This window comes from Galeopterus variegatus, unplaced genomic scaffold (genome assembly GCF_000696425.1).
Source record: "Galeopterus variegatus unplaced genomic scaffold, G_variegatus-3.0.2 Scaffold3810, whole genome shotgun sequence".
NCBI classification, from domain to species: domain Eukaryota; kingdom Metazoa; phylum Chordata; class Mammalia; order Dermoptera; family Cynocephalidae; genus Galeopterus; species Galeopterus variegatus.
Window position 1 is genome coordinate 135,560 of NW_007729921.1, and position 25,853 is coordinate 161,412.

At 35.4% G+C, this 25,853-nt stretch overlaps 1 protein-coding gene across 1 annotated transcript in view; it reads left to right on the forward strand.

The window, feature by feature from the left end:
- The window catches only part of RUNDC3B (RUN domain containing 3B), a 159,994-nt gene that overhangs the window by 103,724 nt on the left and 30,417 nt on the right, over positions 1 to 25,853 (forward strand). The window contains exon 10 of the mRNA XM_008586033.1: positions 4,677 to 4,834. Within this exon, the coding sequence (XP_008584255.1) occupies positions 4,677 to 4,834 (158 nt within the window). The remainder of the gene's footprint in view (positions 1 to 4,676; positions 4,835 to 25,853) is intronic.

Consider the following 25,853-nt stretch of genomic DNA (forward strand, 5'->3'; position numbering starts at 1 on the left):
GGCGCGGGGGGATCGCGGAGGCTTACGATCCCGGGGCCGGTCCCCGGTCCGGTACGGGGGCAACACTGGGGGTTGCGATCCGTTGCCGGACATGGAAAAAAGGCAGAAAGGAAAAAAAAAAAAAAAAAATACCAAAGAAATGATACAATAGTGATCACAATGCAATAAAGTTAGATATCAATACAAAAAGTTACCACCACCCACATACCACCCATGGAAAATTTCTAAATTATGAGTCAACAAGAAATGAAGAAATACTTAAAAACGAATGAGAATGAAAACAATGTATTCTAACAGTTGTAAGTCGCACCGTGTGCTGTACTTGTAGAAGTACTTCAGTTAGAAAAGAAAGAATGAAAATTAAACAGAAATATTCAAGAAATAGGCAAAGAATAACCAAAGCAGTTCAAAAGAAGGAAACAGAGAACTGATGTTGACGAAATAAAACAGAGAAACAGAATTAACAAAACAAAAACTGATTATTTGCAAAAACTAATGAGATAGACAAATCCTACCAAGAATAATTAAATTTTTAAAAACATTAAGGTACAGATGGACAATTTTAAAATTGAAAAGAGTAGATGGCATAACTATAAATGGAGCAGAAATCCTCCCAATAATTATTAGAGAAAAATTTTAACAATTTTATGCCAATACCTTAGAAAACTTAGATGAAGAAATTTTTGTTAGCATATTCATTATTACAAATCATAATTATTCTTTATGCTCCTTACCTGATGAATCCCTTCTCCGCCCCCCATGTCTAGTATCCTTAGGTTTGTTCTCTCCTTCTGAAAGTTCAACATATAATTGTTGTTTTTCTTTCTCTCTTTCTTTCTCTTTTTCTCGAGAGTCTCTCATTCTCTGTCTCTCTCCCTCCCTCCCTCCTTTACTCCTTCCCTCCCTCCCAGTTATGAGTGAGGAAATGCAATGTTTCTCTTTCTGTGTCTGGCTAATTTCACTTAACATAATTTTCTCCGGGCTCATCCATGTTGCTGCAAACAGCAGAATTTCATTCTTTTTTTATGCAGAGTATTATTCTGTGGTGTATATATACCACATTTTCCTTATCCAGTCATCCATTGATGGACATTTAGGTTGGTTCCATATCTTGGCCATTGTAAATAGAGTTGCAATGAACATGGGAGTGCAGGTATCCTTTTAACGTGATGACTTCCATTCTTTGGGGTATATACCCAGAAGTGGGATTTGCTGGATTGTACGGAAGTTCTATCTGGATCATATGGTAGTTGTTTGAGAAACCTACATAATGTTTTCCTTAATGACTACTAATTTACAGTCCCACCAACAGTATAGAAGAGTTCCCCTTTCCCTGCATCCTTGCCAGCATTTGTTATTCTCGCTCTTTTTAATAATGGCCAGTCTGACGTGAGATTATATCTCAATGTCATTTTGATTTACGTTTCTTTGATGCTTAGTGACTTTGAGCATTTTTTCATGTACTTGTTGTCCATTTGTATGTCTTTCTTTGAAAAACATCAGTTCAGCTCCTTTGCTCATTTTTTAATTGGATTATTTGTTTTTCTACTGTGAAGTTGTTTGAGTTCCTTATACATACTGGATATTAATACCTTGTCAGATACAGAGTTTGCAAATATTTTCTCCTATTCCATAGGTTGTCTTTCCACTCCGTTGATTGTTTCATTTGCTGTGCTTTTTAGATTGATATAATCTCATTTCTTTATTTCTTCTTTTGTTGCTGTTCTTTTGGGGTCTTATTCATAAAGTCTTTACCCAGTCCTACTTCCTGGAGTGTTTCCCCTATGTTTTCTTTTAGTAATTTTATCGTTTCAGGTCTTCCATTTAAGTCTTTAATCCATTTTGAGTTGATTTTGGTATATGGTGAGAGGCACAGGTCCAGTTTCATTCTTCTGTATATGGATGTCCAGTTTTCCCTGCACCATTTATTGAAGAGGCAGTCTTTTCCCCAATGTATATTCTTGTTGCCTTTGTCAAGGTCAGTTGGCTGTAAGTACACAGGTTGATTCCTCGGTGTTCTATTCTGTTCCATTGATCTGAGTTTCTGTTTTTGTGCTGTTCTTGTTACAATAGCTTTGTAATAGAATTTGAAGTTGGGTAGTGTTATGACTCTGGCTTTATCTTTTTTTGCACAGGATTGCTTTGGCTACTCGGGGTCTTTTGTTGTTTCATATGAATGTTAGGATTTTTTTTTCTGTTTCTGTGAAGAATGGCATTGGTATTTTGATGGGGATTGTATTGAATCTGTAGATTGCTTTGGGTAGTATGGACATTTTCACAATGCTAATTCTTCCAGTCCAAGAGCGTGGTATGTCTTTCCACCTTTTTGAGTCCTCTTCAGTTTCTTTCAGTACTCTTTTGTAGTTCTCATTGTAGAGATCTTTCACCTCCTTGGTTAAATTGATTCCTAGGGGGGTTTTTGTTTGTTTTGGTTACTATTGTAGATCAGCTTGTTTTCTTGATTTCTTTTTCTGCTAGTTCATTGTTGGAGTATAAAAACACTAATGATTTGGGGGTGTTGGTTTCATATCCTGTAACATTACTGAAATTGTTAATCAGCCCCAAAAGTTTTTTGGTAGAGTTTTTAGGTTTTTCTATATATAGGATCATGTCATCTGCAAATAGGGATAGTTTAACTTCGTCCTTTCCAATCTGGATGACCTTTATTTCTTAATTTTAATGAGTATTAACCAAAACCGATAGACCTATAGCCATTTTAAAAATGGAATAAGTACTTTAAAATCTACCTACCCCTCACTGAAAAAAAAAATCATCAGACTTTTTTGGTTTGGGAGGGTAGAGTATACTAAATATTCAAAAGGCAGCGATCCCTATCTTACACTGACAGAACAGAAAAAGAAATATTTTTCAATGAATTTAATGGGTCCAATATAATTTTGATATTAGTGTAAGGTCATGTGAATATAATGTCAGGTGGGAATGTGATTAGTATAAAAATATAAAAACAATACTAAGAACAATTTGGCATTTTCTAGTGAATGTGAAGATATGCATAGCCTATACCTGCAATACTAGTCCTAGTCATATGAGTATCTCCTAGAAAGTCTTGGATGTGTGTACCATGAGTCATAAACTCAGTGTGTTCACAGCAATATTGTTTATATTAAGAAAAACCTAGAAGAAGCCACGTGGCTAATTTCAGGAGAGTGAATAAACTGCAGTATTCATGCAGTGGAATACTAAACAGTATTGAGAGTAAATGAAGTGTAGCTAGATTCATCAGTGTAGATGAAAAAGCAAGTTTCAAAAGAATATAAGCAAAACCCAGCAAGGCTAAACAATATATTGTTTAAAAAGACATACATCTGTGGTAAAACTAGGAAGAAATGCAAAGGGATGTTAAATACAAATCTCAGGATATTGTTATCTTTACAGAGGAGGCAGAAGGGTATGATCAGGGGAAGGCATTATCTTGGCTCTTAAAGTATTGTTGAGTAATCCAGGTGGTGAGTATATGAGTATTCTTTAATTACTAATGTTTGTAAATATTCATATATAGTTTATTTTAAGCTGTATATATATTTGTAAAAATTAACTTTACTTTTGATTTTTTGATTTTTCATTATGGAAGAACAAGTATAGTCAGGAAAAAATTTGAAAAAGAAGATAGAGAATAGTATTAGCTACTATTAACATGTATCATAAAACTAAAACAGCTGAAACAGTTTGTTAATGACACATGAATAAGACAACATGTAATAGTACAGAGAACACTTTAAAAAAAGAAGATTGTAATTAATTTAGATTCTAATTAATAAATTCACAGAGGAATGTGAAAGCACATTACAACTAAAAAGAATAGGATGCCATGAGAAGGGAATAATCAGAAAACATGAAAGAGCTACTGAAAATTTAAAATATGATTCCCTGAATTCAAAAATTTAGTATAAGGGTTTAAAGGATATATCCAACAAAGTCTCCCAGAAAGCAGAGAAGGACAAAGAAACAGTAAATGAGTAAATGGATAAAAGACAGGGGATCAATCAAGAAGTCTCATATCTATTAGGTGTTTGCTAATAATAATAGCTAGTAATTTTACATTGCATGCAGTGTGTACCAGTCACTGTTCTAAGCAGTTTACCTATATTGATTAATTTTATCCTCCCAAATAGGATTATTGTTCCCACTTTTTTATAATAAGATGAAACTGTGGCACAGAAAGGTTAAGTAACTTGCCCAAGGACACATAGCTGATAAATGGTCAAACTGAAATATGACACTAGGCAGTCTCTAAGCCTGCAGGCCTAACCAAAACATTATATTGCCTCCCACTAACAGGTTAATATCTATGTGTTTTTGAAAAATCACATAGAGGAAGCTTTCTGATTGGTCGTTCTGTAATTAGGTCTGTATTTTGAAGCTAGGAGGCAGGTATTTATCACTGTTATGGAGCTTAGAACTTATGATGCTTTAGCTAAGTTTTGCCTTAATTACAAACAAATTTGCTCAAACTTGTGAGAAGAGCTTTTAAAATTGAGAATATATGTTAAATTTTTGTATTCAATTAAAAAATCGTCTTTTCTGATTCATCAGTAATACTTTGAAATTGTTTTATTGTAATATTAATAAGAGTAACATTTCAGCTACTCAGCATTTATCTTAATGATATATATTAGAATTTTGCAGTTGCTATATTTTTGGTGATATATTTCCAGGCTTATCTTGAAGAACTCTTACGACTTCGAGAGAACCAACTGTCTGAATCTGTCTCCCAGAATAAAATACTACTTCAAAGGATTGAAGATTCTGATCTGGCACATAAGTTGGAAAAGGAACAATTAGAATATATCATTGTGGAGCTGCAAGATCAGCTGTAAGTGAGATACTTTTAGAAAAATGTTGACAGTGTGTAAACATTAAGACAAAATGTGTTTTGACACAGGATTCAAATTCCAAGAAAATCGATTGCCTGTTATTAATTTTTTCACTTACCCTTTTTTAAAAGTTTACTTTTGTTTTTCTTATCACAAAAGTAATCCATGTTCATTGCAGAAACATTAGAAAATACAAGAAAATAAAAATCACCTTCAGTTGTGCTACCCAGAGTTAACCATTATAACTTGGTGCATATTCTAACAAATGCAAATACATAATTTTTAAAGTATTTATTTACTGAGTTAGTTATTGATTGACTGACTGCAAAAAGATTGTATATTAGACCAGTACCTAAAAGTGCAGTGCTGGTGCATAAACTATTTGTTACCAAATTGTGCCAGAATGTCACTAGGCATGGTTTAGCACAGCTGACTTTGTTTTTGTAGGAAGACTTTTTTTTTGATGAAGAAAGCTGTACACTGAGATATATTCTGGTACAAGCTTCTTAACTTGTTATTATTCAAAGCATTTGTACTGATTATATCATTTTGTCAAACTTGCTTTTATCAGTTAATTGCTTATGATGAAAATCTTCACACATTAATATTTATTTCATCTTAAAGGATGGTTTTTAAATTTTTTATTTTGAAATAACTTCAGACTTTCAGAAAAGTCACAAGGATAGTACAGAGAATTCCCATATGACCTTTCCTAGATTCACTAATTTTCACATTTTGCCACATTTGTCCTATAATTTTCTCCCTCTTGCCATATACACATACATTTTTTTTTAACCTTCTGGAAGGTTGCATACATCATACTTTTCTGTGCCTTACTGCTTCAGTGTGTCCCTCCTAAGAACAAAGGTATATAATCATAGTTCAGTTATCAGCCTAAGAAACTTAAATTGATACAATACTTTCATCTTATCTATAATTCATATTCCAATTTAATCAATTGTCCGAATAATGTCCCTTATTGAAACTTTTGTTTCTCTGCTACCAGATCCAATTCAGGCTCACATTCTGCGTTTAATTGTCAGTCTCTTTAGTTGCTTTAAACTTAGAAAATTTTCTCAGTCTTTGTCTCCTATGAGATCGATATTTCTGAAGAATATAGACTACTAATTTTATAGAATGTCCCTTAATTTGTGCTTGTTTGCTTTTTCCTCATGATTAGAATGAGCGTATCCATTTTTGGATGGAATACAACATAAGTGGTATGTTCTTTTCAGTATATGACATCCTGAGGCACATGAAGTCTGTTGGCCCTTAATAAGTGATGTTAATTTTAATTATGTGGTTAAGGTGTTTTCCTCATTTGTATAATTACTGTTGTTCCTTTTGTAATTAACATGTAATTTGAAAGGTGATACTTTGAGACTAAGTAAATATAAAAGATGGTTTTATTAGTAAAAAATGTTTTATTAAAGACCAAAAAATTTCATATTTCAAGGAATTTGTATCTTGATGAAAGAATTATGTCCACATATTGTTTCTCCTGTTTTTTCTGATATTGTAAAGAGGGTTTGTCCTATGGGGCATCACTCACTGAGGGCCAGGTTAACACTTCACGTAACTCCTTGCTTCCATTAAGCAGGGAGAAAAATATCAAGAGCCAAACAATAGAGATTTCTGGTTATTTCTTTGCAATTAAAAGATTAAAAAGATTATTTCATTTTTCTTTTGAAAGTAACACTGGTAGTTTATATGAATGCTTTTAACTTAAAAATAATTATGAAATCAATTTCTTAACCAAAAGAGATATTTTTATTTGAAGAATTAAGTTTGAATGGATCAAATTTAATTTATTTTACTTTTGGTAATATACTCAAACTTTTTAGTTTGATAAAATAATCTACCTGAGTTATGGTTTTATCATGCTTCTATGATAGAAGAGTATGATTGATTGTCTTGATTTTACAAGGGAACTTTACAATTGTTTTTAATACCTTTAAGGAGATTTTACCAAAAACAATATTATGAGAGCAACAAATAGAAAAATTATGACCACTGATCAGAATTAGACTATTTTCTTGAGTTTAGAGCTTAAAGATTTACTTTCACATAATATGGCTACAATCTCTGTATAGGTTTAAGTTGTCTTACAAAATTCCTTTGTACAAAAACCAATTTCAAGGATATTGAACAGGAGAGTAGTAAGATAAATTCCTTTGTGAATTTTCACAATTAACTACTTTATCAAAATCAGCTTTAAGATGCAGAATAGCATGGGCATTTTTTCAGCTATAGGGAGAGAATGAATTTTTTTTATGTTGCCGAGTTGCTTTTTTTTTTTTTTTTACCAACAGTCAGGAAAGCCTGCAATCAAAGCTGAAATTCTCTTTCTTAATCCTGAGAAGATAAAAGTGGCCCTGAGAAAATTAAAATTTATAATGTATAAAGGAAAAGGTCAGAAAAGGAATATTAACAAACAGAATATGAGACATATGATGTTTGCTTCTATATTATGTTGATTATCTTTTTGTGGATGATTTAAATCCTGTGTCACTTAACTTTTCTTTTTATATGTTTCTTAATGGTAAGATGTATTTTGGACTGCTATTAAAGTATTCTTTGATTATGTTTTTGAATACTCATAAAATTTGAACATTTTGTAGTTTTGGCAATAGAGTACAAGTTAGTATGGAACAGTACAGGAGTACTGTTTAGTACCCTAAACCTTTCTTGCAAATCAGGACTGTGTTCAGATAATGGCTGTACACTTGCCAGTTATGAGCTAAATCTTGAATTAATTAATGTCTTGGAACCTCTGTTTCTTCATCTGTAAAATAGAGATAATACTCACCTTGTAGATCATTATGAGTATTAAGTGGTATCAGGTATAGGATACTAGAAAAAGGAGGCATTCAAAGAATGTTTATTCCTCTACTTCGATTTATAGAACCTTAAAATCTCCTTAATAAATTTACTCAGAAAGATAAGTAGAAAATTAAAGGTGTTTTACCTTATCACGCCAAAATGCTATGGAATAAACAATGAGTTCAGAGTTGATTGTATTATATCTCTGAGTTTTAAGAAATTCACTTTTGAGTTCTAATTTCTAAATGGCAGTTGGGTTAATGTTTAAAATCATAATATGGATTTGTATATACTGTGTGTGAGGGAGACATACATGTTTACTTACTACTTAACAGGTGCCACTTGTAACTTTTCTCATTCATGTTTGATGCAGTATTTTGGAATATTTTACAAGGCCTTGGGAAAGGTACATTTGAATGATTATTTTATGGTTGGAGTTTTTAAATATTGAAACATTTTAAAGCTGCAGATATTATGAGTAGGGATAACGTTGTTTCATTGGGAAATATAGCATTATTTTAGGTTTTAATTCTTGTAGTTTTATTGAAATCTGTGGGACAGCTTGATTTTATGTTGCTTCAATAACTGTTTTAACTCAATTTTATTTATATATTAAACTTCATTCAGTAAAATAAAGATTAACAAGTCTAATGCATCAATTATACTTTGGATCAATATATGGTAAATTTGTCATAAGATTATGAAATGTATTGTGTTTAGGGCCTTTTTAAAACTTATTATCATATTTATCTGTGCTAATTGGTAGAAAAACTTTTCATTTTTGAATTTAGTTTTATTCAATAAACATTTATTTAAATGTATACTTTGTGCTGGGGATTGTATCACTAGCTGAGAATATAGAGGAGAATAAGGCATCCTCTCTTTTTTCAAGGGACTCGCAAGCTAGTGAGGTAGTTAGATTGATATCATCAATCACAATGTTACTTAGGGAGTGCCATATATGAGAGGGAGCCTTTGCAACTTCCACAGGTTTAGATCTTCAGATAGATGATGTGCTGTACAAATGATTCTTTGTAAAACGTGTAGTGCACACCTCGGGAATAGACAGCCACAGAACAGTGTGCAAAACCTGAACACCTTTATTATACTTAATACCAGTAAAATGTGTAACAAGGAGTTTTATCTAGTTAGCTGATGAATTTTTTTCTATTCATGGTTTGAAAAATTATACAGTGATAGTAACATGTCCTGTAGCATTCCCTGGTGAAGAAACTGAAGAGTCTAAATAGTAGAAGTAAAGAATCATTCAATGTTAAAACTAGGCCATCGTTATAGTTCAAGAGCCTATTTGGTGTGGTTCATGGAGAGAGGTGATGATGGACCTTGCAGCCTGCAAACCATAAGTCAATGATGGTATGCCATCCTGGTTCACAAGTTTAGAATGAATGGCACAAATCCTAACAAGAGAGAGCAATGATGCTATGTGGCTCACTTAATAAAGAACAAATTATGTCAGCTCCTAGTCATCTGGTCATGTATGTATTTTGACAGTTGACAATTGTTATTAAAATTTTTAATTACGATCATGTTAATATATCTTACATATTCCATATCTATACAAGGACAGAAAAAATTGAGGAAGTGCGTCTAGAAGAGAAAAAGGCCAGATGCGGATAGGTAAAACCATGTTCTGCTGTATTTTCTTACAACAGGAAAGGGTACCAACTTGATATGGATGTTATTTCACTGCCGTTAGTTATGATATATTTCATTAAAACTGCAGATTCTCCTATAGAGCAGATATCCATATATTTGAGTGAGAGGCCTAGTAATAGATGGGACTACAATATTATATTTCATTGAGAAGTGACTCATTAGAATAGGAAAAAGACTTACTTTTGGCATCCTTATTTAGTAAATGTTTTACATTGAGTACATGGAAAAAAAGAAGGCTCCCTAAATTAAAATTTGTAAATAATGCACATATTGTTATTAATATACAGATATTTTTGTTCACTTATTTCAATTCTTTAACATTTAATTGACCTGTTTAAAAGTTAAAATTAGGACAATCTGAGAAAATGGTAGAGTAGGAAGTACCAAGAATCTGTCTCCCCATATGAACAACAAGTGCACTAGCAGAATCTGTCTGATGTAACTGTTTTAGAACTCTGGAGTCTGCTGAAGGTTTGTAACATCCAGGAGAAGCCTGGGATGTAAATTGCAGTTAATTTCAGGCAATTTCATCTCATAGCACAATAGCAGCACCCCATGTCACTAGCCCTGTGGAAGGCAGCTGTGCAGGTGTTCTGGAGCAACCTGTACGCAGTTTGCAGGTGTCAGGATGGGCAAAAAGCACCCTGTCCTCCAAATATCAGGCACCTGTGCTCTGATCTCTCATTGCTGCTTCTGATCACAGAGGTGCAGACAAAGAGGCAGGCAGTCATTGTTTTTGCACTTCTCTCACACCTATTGCAGGTCCCTCTCACTCCAGCCAGAGGTGGCTTCTAGGGGATATAAAGGGTTAGTACCCTTTTCCCCCCTTCTCATTTGAGAGCCAGACTTTGAAGACTAGGACATTCAAAAACAACTACATACAGAGTGAAAATAAGAAAGTGACTGCGTAACTTTCAGAGAAAAGCTCAGGCTCAGAAGAGACCCAAGAAGACCTTAAGTTTATACCTCAGACTGATCCTTGGCACAGAACAGCCTATAACAATTAAACAAACAAATAAAAAATAACACCAGAAAACCATGGGGAAGGGAGAGAATCTGATTTCCAGAGTTACCACATTATTAGATTCAAATGTCCAGTTTTCAACAAAAAATTTGAATGCATACAAAGAGACAGGAAAGTATAGACCATTCAAAGGAAAAAAATAAATCAACAGACACTGTCATTGAAAAAGACCTGATGGCAGATCTACTAGACAAAGACTTTGAAACAACTGTCTTAAAGATGTTCAAAGAATTAAAGGAAGATCTGGAGAAAGTTGAGAAAATGATGTATGAACAAAATAACAATAAATAAAGAGATAGAAAACCTAAAGAGAAACCAAAAAGAAATAATGGAGCTGAAAAGTGCAATAACTGAAATGAAAAATTCACTAGAGGGATTCAGGGGCAGATTTGAGTAGGCAGAAAAAAGAATCAGTGAACATGAAATGAGGACAATGAAAATTATCAAGTCTGAGGAACAGAAAAAAAAAAGTCTGAAGGAAAATGAACAAGAGTCTAAGAGACGTGTGGGACACTGTGAGTGGACCAGTAGATGCACTGTGGGGATCCCAGAAGGCAGAAGAGAGAGAGAAAGGGCAGAGAGGATATTTGAAGAGATAATGGCTGAAAACTTCCCAAATTTGATCAAAGATAATATAAACTTTCAAGAAGCTCAGTGAACTCTATGATAACTCAAAAAGACTCACACTAAGACACATTACAATCAAACTTTTGAAGACAAAGACAAAGAGAGGATCTTGAAAGCAGCAAGAGAGAAGCAATTTGTCACATACAAAGGATCATTAGCAGATTTCTTGGCAGAAACTCTGGAGGCCAGAGGGCAGTGGGCTGATATATTCAAAGTACTAAAAGGAAAAAAAAAAAAGAAAAACCTATCAACCATGAATCCTATATCTGGCAAAACCGGCCTTCAAAAGTGAGGGAGGGGGCCGGCCCGGTGGCGCACTGCTACAGTGCACCGCTTGGGAAGCACGGCGGCGCTCCCGCCGAGGTTCGGATCCCACATACAGACCGGCCGCTCGCTGGCTGAGCGAGGTGCAGGAGCAACACCGAGGGTTGTGATCCCATAGCCGGTCCCAGTCCGGTACGGGGGCAACACTGAGGGTTGCGATCCATTGCCGGTCACGAAAAAAGACAAAAAGGAAAAAAAAAAAAAAAAGGGAGGGAGAAATTAAGATGCTCCAAGATAAACAAAAGCTGAGGGAGTTCATTACCACTAGACCTGCCTTGCAAGAGTGAATCCTGCAAGGTAAGATGAAAAGACACCAGATAGTAATTTGAAGCTGTCTGAAGAAATAAAGATCTCAATAAAGATAAACCTTGGGCATTTATAAAAGCTAGTATTATTGAAATAATGATTTGTAACTCTACTTTTGTTTTGTACATGATTTAAGAGACTAATACATTCAAAAAAAGTATTAGTCTAAAAGCTGTTATTATTATACCTTTGATTTGCAGCTCTACATAATTTATGAGACTAATGCATTTAAAATAATTATTAATTTATGTTATGGGGGACACAATATATAAGGATTTTTTTTTTGGTGGCTTACCAATGCCTGATCCAAACCCGTGACAAATTGTTGTTGTCAACACCATGCTCCAAAAGGTATAATTTTTTTGACATCAGTAACTGAAACAGGTGAGGACAGAGCTGTGAAAGAGCAGTTTTTGTATATTATTGAAGTTAAGGTGGTATAAATTCAAGATAGAGTGCTATAACCTTGGGGTGTATAAAATCTCCATGGTAACCACAAAGAAGATAACTGGAGTATACACATAAGGAAATGAGAAAGAAATTTAAATACTGCACTACAAAAAAAAAACTAGACACAAAATAAGACAGTAATGCAGGAAGTGAGGGATAAAAAAGCTATAAGGCATGTAAAAAACAAATAGCAAAATGATAGAAGTCCTTCCTTATCAGTAATTAAATGTAAATTGATTAAAATCTCCAATCAGAGATGGGCAGAATGGAAAAAAATGCATGATCCAACTATATACTATCTACAGGACACTCACTTTATATCCAAAGACACAGACAGATGGAAAAAGATATTCCATGCAGACAGTAAGCAAAAGAGAGCAGGGTGGTTATGCTAATATCAGACAAAATAGACTTTAAATAAAAAAGGTTGCAAGACACAGAAAAGGACATTATATATTAATAAAAGGTTTGGTACAGCAAGAAGAAATAATAAACATTTATACACACAATGACGGACCATCAAAATATATTAAGCAAAAAATAACAGAATTGAAGGGAGAAATAGACAGTTCTACAATAATAGTTGGAGATTTCAATAACCCTCTCTCAGTTATGGACAGAACAACCAGAGAGAAGGTAAATAAGGAACTAAAGAACTTAACACAATAAAACAATTAGATCTAACATATACAGAACACCCTACCCATCAACAAACAGTAGCATACACATTCTTCGCAAGTGCAAATTGGACATCTTCCAGGAGACACCATATGTGAGGCCACAATTTAAGTCTCAATAGATTTTAAAAGATAGATTATCAGAGTGTCTTTTCTGGATGAATGGATTAGCAAAATCTGGTATATCCATGTAATAGAATATTATTTAGCTGAAAAAGGAAGGAAATTCTGCAGTATAGATGAAGTGTGAGGACATTATGCTAAGTGATATAAGCCAGTTAAAAAAGACAAAAACTTTGATTCCACTTATATGAGTTACTTAGAGTAGTAAAAATCATAGAGACAAAGAGTAGTGGCTGCCAGTGGCTGGGGGAGGGAGAGAATGGGATGTTATTGTCTAATGGGTATAGTTTTGGTATCACAAGATGAAGAGTTATGGAGATGGATGATGGTGACTGTTTCACAACATTATGAATATTTAATACCACTAGACTGTATACTTAAAAATGGTTAAGATGGTATACAAGGGTACTTCAAAAAGTTCATGGAAAAATAGAATTAAAAGATCATATTAATCTTTCTGTGAAATATTTGAAGTACCCTCATATGTTATATGTAGTTTACCACAATAAATTTTTTAAATTAAAATTAGCATTTAGATTCTAAAGCTATTACTTTTTTTAGTTTTTAAGAAATTTTCAAGTGTGCACAAAAGAGAATTGTACAATACAGTAAACCCCTGATTACACATCACCTAGATTGTACAGTTACCAAGAGGAGTCTGTCACATTTGCTTTATATATTTTCCTTCTCATTTTCTTTTTCTTTATGCTAAACTATCTTTGAGAAAATCTTATCATTTTATTCCTATGTACTTTAAAACATTTTCTTACATAATCACACTTGATAAAAGCAGAAACTGATTTTATCATCTAATGCTCATTCATAACAAAATTTCCAAAATTGTCTAAAAAATATCTTTTTATAGTTGGTTTTTTTGAATCAGGATTAAAAGTCATACATAACATAGTTACGTCTTTTAAGCCTCTTAATTTAGAGCATTTTCCCCCACTTTTTCTTTTCCTACCATTGTCTATTTGTAGACTTTTCCTACAGAGTGCCCAGCATTCAGAATTATTTCCTAATGGTTCATTTAACTTGTTCTTTATACCCATGTTGGCAATACATTAGCCACTAGCCACATGTGGCTGTTGAACACTTGAAATGTGGCTAGTCTGAATTGAGATGTCCTGTGTGAAATACATATCAGATAGTATGAAATAAATATTGTAAAATATCTCAGTAACTTTATCTTGACAACATGTTGAAATAACAACTTGGATATATTGGGTTAAATAAGTATATTATTAAAATTAATTTTACCTGCATTTTAATGTGGCTACTACAAAATTTTAAATTACCTATGTGACTCTCATATTTCTACTGGACTGGTCTATATCCTCTCTACTCAAAGCCAACTGGCTGCATTAGCATCTGGGAACAGAGTCTGAGGCACCCCAGACCTACTGAATCAGAGCCTGTATTTTAGCAAGATCTCCAGGGGATTGATTGACATTAAAATTTGAGAAGCACTGCTCTATGCCGCATATACTATAAAGTAGATCCTCTTAACTCTTTTTTTAAAAAGTTGACATTTAATTGACTATGCATTGAATAGTGGTCCTCAACTCTAGTTGCACATTAGAATCACACAGGGATGTTTTTTAAAATATTTTTAAAAAACTGAAGATTCCTGACTGAGCCTCACCTTTAGAGATGTTGATTGAGCTGGTGACAGGTGGGGCCCAGGCAAGTGTAGTTTAAAAAGCTTCTCAGGTATTTCTAATGTGCAATCAGGGCTGAGAACGTCTGCTCTAAGGGGCTTGGTCAAATTTGAGCTTAACTTTTTTTGTCAAGAATATTTTATAAGTGGTGCTGTATACTTATTGTATCACATTGGGAAGCTCAGTGGTTATCCCACTTTTAGTAATTCTAAGGTTGAACAGTGGATTCAAGTGGTGACAGCCTGATTTCTCCCTTGTAAAAGTTCCCATCAGCTTTTCATCTAATAGGTTGAGCCGCGGGTGAGTGTTACCTCAAGCAATTGATTAATTAGTTTGTAAAATGGTGATTTCCTAGTTATTTCTTCCACACTTATTGGCTGGAATTATCTATAAAGAAGACACTTCTCTTATTTGTTAGGGATCTTTGGTGGTTACCTTGAAATACAGATCTTACAGGATATTTATAAATTTTTGGAATAAGATGTTAATATCCTACTTCTTTTTAATGATTACCAATGAGATGATTTTTTGTTTTGTTTTCTCTTTTAGAGAACAATTATGAACTTATTATATATAATCTCTTCTCTAATGTGAATTAGTTCATACAAAATTCATTAGTAAATGGATGATGTCAGCATAGCAAGGAAATCACCTTGATTCCTAGGTGATTTTTCATAGAGGTTAATGTGTCTCAGAAAGTAAAACCAGCTGAGTGCCAAATACACTAATACGGCCAGATACTGCAAGCCACCAGTAGATGGCACTCTCTCACAATACATGGTCCTCATTCCCTTGCATTCCACTGGTTCAGTTTAATTGTCTTGGAGGTGCTTGTTCTGTAGGTACTTAACTTTCTGTGCATTTTGCCCTTGCCTGTGTGGCAAGCCTCAACCCCAGCAACCACAACCCTTCCTCACCCTATTCTTTCAAAGGCTTTCACTTGTTGTTGTTAAAGTCAAATTTATTGTAATATTTTACTGTACAGGAATTAACACATCTTTTTAATTGGGCTTATAGTTTTATTAGGACTGTTATTGTTTTTCCTTTGTGTTATAACTAGAAAGTTGAATAGGATTTGAGTTGTAAGCTCCTAATCCTAGTCTCCCCCACATAAGGCCAGTTATTGTTGTTCTGATATTGTAAAACACTTTTCGTTTGTTTTGTTTTGTTTATTCCTGCATTATAGCAGAAATACCTGTACTCATTGTGCTTCCTATCACTTGCATTCCTTTTCCTTTTTAATGCTCAAATTGTCCCATTTTTGTCTAATTGAAACCCCTTGATATTTATTCCTGTGTCCTTCTGATGTGACCCATTTGTCTTTGATAACTCCCTTGCTTTCTAGCACATGATATCCCAGGCTCATCTTGTATATTTCCTTCCCCAAACCTGGCATCAGTCATTCCTCTAAAGAGCCAGGGTTTATCTTACATTTTAAAATGGGGAGAAATAATGAGTCATTTTTTGTGTGTGTGAAGTTCTGAATTACTCATTAATGTCTTTTTCTTCTAAAAGAGTATAGTGTCAAATTCAGTTCTAAAGTGCAACCAGAGTTGGAAACCACTGCTGCTTTCAGAGACTTGTTTACATTTGGGTTTAACCTTTTGGGCAAGAATATTTTATAGGTAAATTGGTAAGTAATTTATAATTTTTGGATACCTGGCTTTTTAAGCTTCATTCAACATGTTTTCTTTGAAGGGAAATAACTGTAAAGTTACTTAAAGTGAATCTTTATCCCATGTCTATGTCTAAAATTAAAAAGGAAAACACATGAATAAAGAACATTTTTATATTAATATTATGAAGAAGTTAGGGTAATGCCAAGCCAGATAAGCATCTTCCAGTTCTAGGAAGCATTAAATGAATAAAGAAGAATAAATTCTCTTTATTCCTCTAGGTATTAAATTGCTTTTGTAACTTCTCTGACATTTTTACTCATTTGATAAATATTTGTTGAGAATGTATGTTGAGCCAGGCCCAGTTCTAGGTGCTGGTGACTCAGGAATGAATAAGACATAGTCCCTACCCTCATAGACTTTACACTGGGTAGAGGGCAGAGACCAATAATAAACAGATGGCATCCAAGCGATGGTCCTGTTCCTTTTCCAAAGTCGTCAGGAGAAGCTGGAGGTACATAACTCTATTATCCTGCTGTTCCTAAGGGAGTTAGGGGGTGGAGTTTATGTAACACCCTCATCTTCCATGACTTTCCCTTTCATTGACCTTCAGTACTCTCTATACCTAGCCATTCTGCCTATTAGCATAAAGGTTTGCATCACTATAGTGATGATGTGTTAGATCCTTTATTTTCATGAAGATTATAGCTTAAGATTTTCTCACTGTCACAAATAGCACTGGAATACATCTTAAGAATTCCAGCAAATCAGACAATAAGTGCTAGGTGGAAAAAAACAAAGGTTTGTTGTAGTGCTGGTGTTAAGAATTTTCCTAGACTCCGTCTCAAAACTTACCTCATAGCCCATGGGCTTCAAATTTATTGCCTTACCACAATTAAAAATTACTTTGTGTTATGGACCTTTGGGGTTGCTTAGGAATACTTGGAACCACAGATGTTAAATCCTTAGGTGTCAAGGATTATATGCCTTATTTATCCAATGGCCGAAAGTATAACTACATCCTGGCCTTAGAGGTTAGAAGGAAGCAAAGTAAGGGAGAGAGAATAACCCTCAAGTCTGGAGCCACAAGATAAAGAATCAAACAGATGAACAAAAGAATAGCTTTGAATTGACTAAGCATTAGTATCAAAGTCTAGAGCACAGATTTCTAGATCTCTTAAAAAGAGTTTGTACATAACAGTAGACTCAAGCCTAATCTCTAAAAGGAAAGAAAGAGACCAAATTGTAGAAGTCTTACCTTTTTCTCTTTCATTTAAAATAGTGAATGTAATGTCCAGGACCAAAAGAATGTAGGCTCTCAGTTTTGAAGCCAGAGTACTCTGTATTTATAGGGAAACTAGACTTTGAGAATAAAGTGGAGGGAATTGTTGAGAACACCAACACTTAAGGACTAGGTGAAGGAAGAAGAGTCCATGAGAGACCAAGAGTGAACAGCCCGAGAGATATGTAGTTTTGTTATGGGGTTTTTTTCCAGATGATTGAAGCTTTTTTAAAAATTAATTTTTTATGTTGATCAAATCAATATTCTTAGCATATACATTGTTATAAATTGTACTTATTCTTTATGCCCCTTATCCAATCTCTCCGCATCCCCTTTCCCTCCCCCCTCCCACCTCTGATAACCCTAGATTTCTTCTCTCCTTCTGAAAGAGCAACAGTTTCTCTGTTGATTTGTTGCCTAGATGATCTATCCAGTGCTGAGAGAGGTGTGTTCAGGTCCCCCACTACTATTATAAAATAGATGCTTCTTCTAGCACTCCGGAATGGGCTTTGAGGAGAGAGACATCCTCTTCTTTTCTTTTGATCTCCACTGGTGACTCTCCATGTGTGCACTCAAGTGGCTGGCAGGCCATCTGCTCAGTGGTGGTGGCTTCTTGCTGCTTTTGTGGCAGCCGTGGCTATTATGGTGGCTGTGGTGGGTCACCCACATGGAAGCATGGAAGTGGTGTTTTGGCATGCTCCTTGCCTGGTTGCAGGAGGAGGGCTCAGTGTCTGCTCCAAGCCTCAGGACCCCAGGTGGGCCCCATGGCAGTGGCAGCATGCCTGGTTGCAAGAGAAGGGGCAGTCTCTGGCTCCATCTGTTTTTCCATTCTAAGATGTTGCTGTGGAGCAGTTGGGTGGCAGGGGGGGAGCTGAAGGGGGAAGGAAACAGGGTGGGAGAAGGACAAAGGAGGAGGGGAGTGGTTGAGGCCTGTGGCACCCCCCTCATTCCTGCAGGAAAGACCAGGGGACTTCCAGTGGTGGCTTGGTTGTTGCTGGGCTGAATGCAGATGTCAGTGGGGTGTGGCTGGAGCCCTTGTCCCCCCACTGCCCTGGCTTTGGAGCCCAGGGTGTTTCCTGTGGTGGACCAGTGGTTGTAGCTGGGCTGGATGTGGGTGTCAGAGGGGCATGGTGCTTCCTGTGGAGGCTCAGTGGTCATCATTGGGATGGTTGTGGGTGTTGGGGGCATGGCTGAGGCCCCCGGCTCTCCCCCTCCCTGGCTTGTGGGCCCAGGGGGCTACCAGTCCTTCTATAGGTGTTCTTTGGTGGTCTGAGACCTTTACTGGTTAATATCAAACTTTGTCTCTGGTCTGTGGGTGTTTTGTTTTTTCTTTCAGTTCTGTGTTGGATTATTTGCTGTTCCTACCACTTAAACTCTGCACTGGAACTAATTTGTTGTCCTTTGCTTACTTCTAAAATGGGTGAACTTCCTGTGGGCACCACTACTTGAGCCCTGTGGTTGAGCTAAATTGCTGCTTTGCTGCTGATTCCCTGGGGAAGGCTTTTTTGTGCAGCTCAGGTTTTAATGGTTGACTTTGTAGGTACTTCTGGGTCTTGTGAGATCTGGTACCCCTGGGTTGTGTGGAAACTCTCGTCTAGACCTGAGTATTTTCAGCAAACTGCTCTCCCTGCAGTGCTGTATTCCTGACCATTCTCCATTGAGTTGTCCTGTGCTGATTGGGGGGCAGATTAGCTGTCCCTGCTGTGCCCCAATGTTCCTCCAGTGGGCCCATCTCTCCCACCGCCCACACTCCAAACACTTACCATGGGACGGGCCGTACACTGGACCCTTGTGATGACTCACTGGCCTCTGAGTGACTCCTTTTTTCAGTTGTTGTGGCTCTTTGCTCCAATGTGGGTCCATGGGAACACTGTTAGTGGTCTTGCTGGCCTGGGGGTCACTAAGGCCCTCTTCTCCCCTGCTGTCTCCAAGCAACTTCATAGGAAGGGCACAGCTGTGGCTTTTGCCAGCTCTTGCCCCTCGAGCTCACTAGCTCAAGACTTGAAGCGGCCAGGATTCGAAATGATCAGAGCGATCCTTTCTTTCTCTCATTGTGGCTTCTCCTGCCTTCATGCACTCTGTAGGTCTCTCCTCCTCTTCCCCTGAGCTCTTGTGGCCCCAGCTTGACTGTCATTGCTTTTTAATAGTTGTGAATTGGCTGATTTGTGGGAGACAGTGATGCTGGGTACTGTCTATTCCACCTAGTTTTGTTATTTTTTTACAAAAGAAAAATGTTTTTTGTTTTTTTGGTTATATTAGACTCACCTAGGGGGAGTACCTAGGGGGAGTATAAAAGCAATATAATTCTCTGGGCCCCACCATTTGGAATCTCATTTCATTGATCTGAAATGAGATAGGTATTAATATTTCTTAATCGCTTTCCCAGTTATTCTAATATATGAGGGTACTTCAAAAAGTCCATGAAAAGATTTGTGCTATCTTTTAATTCTATTTTTCCATGAACTTTTTGAAATACCTTCGTATAGTCAGGGTAGAGTATTACTAGACTAGAAGTTTGTTATATCTAGCAAAAGCAAAGCGATACATATTATGCTCTTAACAGCAATTTGTTTCCCGAAACACTGGGAATTACCTACATGTTTTTGTTATTTTAAGCAATAAAATGTATTTGTGTTTAATTTCCAATATTTGATGTTAGAATATATTCTATGTTTGTTATCTTTCCTTGCAGATTAGATTATTTTTCAAGATTCCTTTTAGATTCTGTGTTGTCTCTTAGATTCAGAACTGTGGGAGATAGTTTATTTTGATAATGATAAAATTTGCTGTTTTATAATTCAGCATTTGTTTATTCTCTTGAAATGTATTGAGCCCCTCTTCTGAGAATACATAAATAAATTTACCCTAGTTTTTGCTCCCAAATTGCTTACAGAGGACACAGACATATGAACAACAAGAGTAATAAGATGTTACAAGTGCTGTGATAGAAGCTTATATGGGGTACAGCGGGAAACAAAGAATTTCATTGTGAAAGAGAATGAACTAGGAAGGATTTAAGGAGATGGTGGTGCTTATGTGAATTCCTTAAAGTGGTGTAGACATTTGATAGACTAGTATGGGAAGAGCTGGGTCTTCCAGGCAGAGCAACTAGCTTAAGCAAAAACAGAGACATTAAAGAGTCCAGTAAACTTAGGAAACTGCATGTACCTCCTTGTCACTCCACACAAAGGGCAAGCATGTGTGTCTTTTGGGGTCTGGACTTATAGACAGTGGAGAAAGACTTTATTTATTTAGGCTTAGGTTTATTTCTTTTGCTAAAATTTTGTTTAAAATTCTTTTAAATTTCTTTTTTTTTTTGAGAAAGATTTTATGTCTTGTTAAGGAGCACTGTGGAGTTACGAATATCAGAGTAGATTTCCATATTAGGAAGCTTTGAAATCATATTGTCTAATATGCTTAGATGCTGAGAATTTAAAAGTAAGATAATCTCAAGAATATCAGTCTGCTAAAAAACTCACATAAATGATGTGCTGAATGTTTATGATCACGTGTATATATATGTACAATAATAGAAGTATATACACTTTACAGAAGTAGCACATGAATGGTGGTCTGGGGAAAGCAACACTAAGAAGTTGATATTCAAACAGGGCTTTCAGAAGTTTTCCAGGTGACCAAGGAAGAGGAAGAGAGGAAGGTTGTTCTAGGTAAAGAGAAGAGCACATGCAGAAACATGGGTACCAGACATCATCTGAAGATCAATGTAACAGAATTTTAAGTGAAGTATTATTAGAAGCAAATAGTTTTTCTGGGAACATTGAAATATCTTTTATTGCAACTGCACATTTTTACCTGAGAGGAGCCTCTATTACAAAAATTAAAATTTCTATAAAATGCTCCACAGTATTAGAAGGGAGGTATTTCATATTCATTTGACAAATTCTCACAAATTGAATTTTAGCAAATTACCTAGTAGACAACTCAGACATGGAATGCTACTTTTAAGGGACAGTAAATAACTGTGCATTTTTGCTAAGTTTGTTTTTCTTTAAAAACAAGAAAATAATTTCCTCCTGAAAAGATATAAATGATTCACAAATGAAAAGTCTTTGCTGTTTATAAACAATCCAGTCTTATTATTGTATTGTATTGCATTGCATTGCATTGTACTATACTTAGGATAAGCTAACAATAATCAGAAGAAAAAAATTATAAATCTAGGTAGAAATAAAGTGTTGGTGGCAGATTTTACACACACACACACACACACATAATTGCAAATTATATATTTAGAAGGTATAGGAATTTTTCAGTGTTTAGCTAGGTTCTACAGAGTAAACTGTACTTATTGACTGTTTCTGTCATGTCAAGAGGACTTGCTTAAAATAGTGATCTGTATTTCCTTTGAAAAGTAAAACAGCTCTTTGAACCTTAACTGAAAACTATCCAGTTTTGTTTCAAACTATTTTGCAGGGGAGCTGGACTCCCTCTTTCAATAGAGAGGTTTCGTGTTTATAAATCCACAGTATTTTGAATTTACCTATTCATAAATCCATCAAAGACATCTTCAAGTCAGGCAATTGAAGGTATATTCAAAGAACTCATGAAACAGTGAATTAATAAATTAATATACATATTTCAACATAGTTACATGTAAAAAATCCAACTGTACTTTCAAATGATTTATTTTTACCAGTGGAGTAAAAGGACTTTACACAAAAGCAAGACAAGAATTCCTCAAAGGATCTAGAATCCACTTTTGAGGAGTGGTAAAAATATAATGAGAGGAGAATTTAAATTGTACTTTCTAATAGGTTTGCTTGATATTAGTTATGAATATATTTTTTCAGTTGTTATGAAAATGCTGTTTGTGAAATATTTTGTAGATTTAATTTAAGTTTTTGGGTTAAAACTTAAATTGGGCACAGCACTCACTGGCTGAGCACGGTGTGGCCGGTTTCAAAAAAGGACAAAAAAAAAAAAAAACTTAAATTGGGCATAGGTACTGAAAAAAACAATAAAGCACTCAAAGCGCTTTACATGTTTTAACTAATTTAACCCTTGTAATAATTCATGAGGTAGATACAGTTGTCACCCATACTTTATAGATGAGGTTTCCTAGATTAAGAAGTCACTAAAGTCGTATTACTGAGTGGTAGAGCTGTCAGTAATCCATGCAGTGTGAGTGGATAGCTCTTGATCTTAACCTTTGTTATGAGGTGCTGTATGGGAAGTCAGCCGGAATCCATATAAATTATCAAGGCAGAATAGTTTCCATTTAGTGGTCGTGTGAATTGTATATTGAGGAGAGGCAGTAATATGTTTGCTCAGTTTTGGGGTTTTTTTAAAGGATCAGCAGTTACAAATATTTTTAAAGGGTTCCCAATGTTATGCTAACCACCTACAATGAATAAATATGAAACAAAGCTGCTGTTCCCAAGTAGTTTATATTCAAAGTGGAAGAACCAGAAGACACATTTGTTATTAGAGTAATTGATTATTAAACTGTATGAAACTTACCGCAAAGCAATATTACTTGTATCATGGACAAGAATTAATCTGAAGATCTTCACAGAGTAGGTAGAAAATGGAATGGACCTTGGGAGATGGTTAAAATTTGGATCTTTTGAAAAATATTAGGGATACAATTAATGCTGGGGAACAAAGGCAAGGAGATGATAATATTTTCAGTATATAAGTACACTTGAGTTTTTAATATTTTTCCCTAACAGAGTAGCCTTGCAACATGCTGTCTCAGCTCCATTTTAGCATTAAAAGTGTTAGAACCTGCCTCATAAGTTAGGCTTGATGGGGTTGTATCTAGCTTAAATCTATGTAAAGAGATTTTTTTCTTTTTTCTTTTTTTTTTTTCTTTTTGTCCTTTTTGAGACTGGCCGCACCGCGCTCAGCCAGTGAGCGCACTGGCCATCCTTATATAGGATCCGAACCCGTGGCGGGAGCGCAGCAGCGCCGCACTCTCCCGAGTGCATCACGGGCTTGGCCCGAGATTTTTTTCTTTTAATGGTTTTGAATCATCACATTCATCAAATTGAATTATGTTATTGTGGGGGGCCAAATTCCTGAATAATTCCTATTGAGAATCTAAAGAGAAATTAGCTATCTAGCAATTTACAGGTATATTCCACAGGAGAGTTATTAAAATTAGCTGTGATAAATATATTATTGCTACTTTCTTAGTAAATTAAATAATTTTCTTTTAGTGTGCCTTTCTGTAGAATCATTACCTTAATAAGAATACTAATTTGATTTACATCATACATAAGTGACAAGTAGAACCTGTCATATATAGAATGATGTAACATTTAGATTAGCTGATTAATTTCATCAATAGAGTTTTAACTAAAATTAAATGCTAAATAACACTTATTTTTACCTTTAATTGCCAATGATTTAACACCATTAAATAATAGCAATAGTTAGATAATTTAAGGTGAACCCATTTTTAAGCTTGGCCAGATAAGAAAAATATCATTCTTCATATTGATATCAGTTGGATCACATTTGAATAGGTCTTTATATTAACTGGGTATATTTTGCTTGTTCTAAGTTAAATAATAGTATTCTTTGGTTGTAACCACAACCAACTCTTGAGCACAAATAAAATTCATTAGAAAGATATCGGCAACTCACAAAATGGACAGAAAGACTGGAGAAGTAGTCCTGGAAAGAGAAGCCAAGCTACTCCAGAGGGCTGGAAGCAGGAACTTCAGGAATGTCTCTTTGCTGGTATATTCTAGTCAGAGCCCTACAACTAGAGTGAATAAACTGCTTTGTCTATTTATTACTCTAAATAGACTCAAGATTCAAAATTCAGAGATGGGGTTTTTCTTTTTCTTTTTTGTCTTTTTTCGTGTCCGGCAACGGATTGCAACCCTCAGTGTCGTGCCTGTACCGGACCGGGACCGGCTACAGGATCGCAACCCTCGGTGTTGCGCCCGCACCTCGCTCAGCCAGTGAGCGGGAACCGGTCTGTATGTGGGATCCGAACCCTCGGTGGGAGCGCCGCCGCGCGCTCCCAAGCACTGCACTTTCCGGAGTGCTCCACGGGGCCGGCTCAAGCATTATGTTTTTAAAAGGTATTTTATTCCCCCTGCTGTAGTTGGCACTCTTTCCAGGTAAACCAGGAAATCCTATTAGTTTCTGCCACTGGTCTGTTTGTCTGTGTGCTAATACCACATCACCTGGGGTTTTTCAATCTAACTTAATTCACTTGCCTGTCCCATAGTGTAGTGGAAGGAGAAATGGGCCTCCAGGAACCTTTCCTCTTCATAGTGGCAAGTGCCAGGATTTACTGTCTCCACATTCCTCACAAAAGATGGAAAATAAATGAACCTGGGTGAAAACTATGCCTATTCCATACACTGAAATCTCTTATCTCCTGCTTTAGAAGACCAGGCAGCTTCCCACAGAAAACATCATTAGGAAACTAACCAGTTAGTCAGTTGGTTAGCATGTGGTACTAATAACATCAAGGTCCAGGGTTTGATCTCTATACCTGCCAGCTGCCAAAAAAGAAAAGGAAAATAAAAAAAAAAAGGAAAACATCATTAGGATTTCTAAGGACAAAGTTCTAAAGACAATACCTTAATTTATTGTTAGGCAAAAGTTCTCCATTGCCAACTGTTATGTTAAAAGTTTTGTGAAACTTCAATTCTTTTTTCCATTTTTATAAGGTGTAAAACTTTCCACTTTCCAGAAAGAATATGTTCTAAATTGGAGATTGTTCAATTACTTATCATTAACTGAGTTCTACCAATGTCATTTCCTCACAGATGCGCATTTGCTTTTCTCACATTCTGCTCTGAACATTTCCTGTGAGCCAATTATGACATTGAAGTTAAGTTTTCCAGTGACATTCACTACAGGCACTTGAGAGAGGAAATATGTGAAAGAGAAATATCTACAAGAGAACCCCCCAAAATGGTACTTGATTATAATAAGTTATCTGGTCAATAATCCCTATTTCTGCTTTATACACTTTTTCTGTCGGTCTTAAAAATTTCCTAATCACTCTCTTTGTAAAGTTTTATTGTTTTCATTAAAAAAAAAAAATCTTAACATACCTTAAAAGTCCTTTTAAATATTTTCATTTATTTTCCAGTGAAATGAAATTGTGGCAACTAGCCTAAAAGAATATTTTAATGAGATACAGAATCTCAATGACTTTTACCTATTTTATAACTTTTAGTATTCCATTCTGAGACAGAATCTAGTGTTTACATCAGATAATGTTTCTTTGTGGATATAGTGGAACAGATATTTTCAAATACACACAGATACCCTGTAAAATCAGAAATATCCATTTGTAGCATGTTAGAGACATGGTTATTCCATTAGAATCATAGTTTTAAAAGGGCCTTCCAGAGGTGATATGCAGGCTAATTTTCTTTGGCGCAAGATTGTGCTGCTAGCACCTCAATTTCTCACCTCTTTGCCACCCACTATA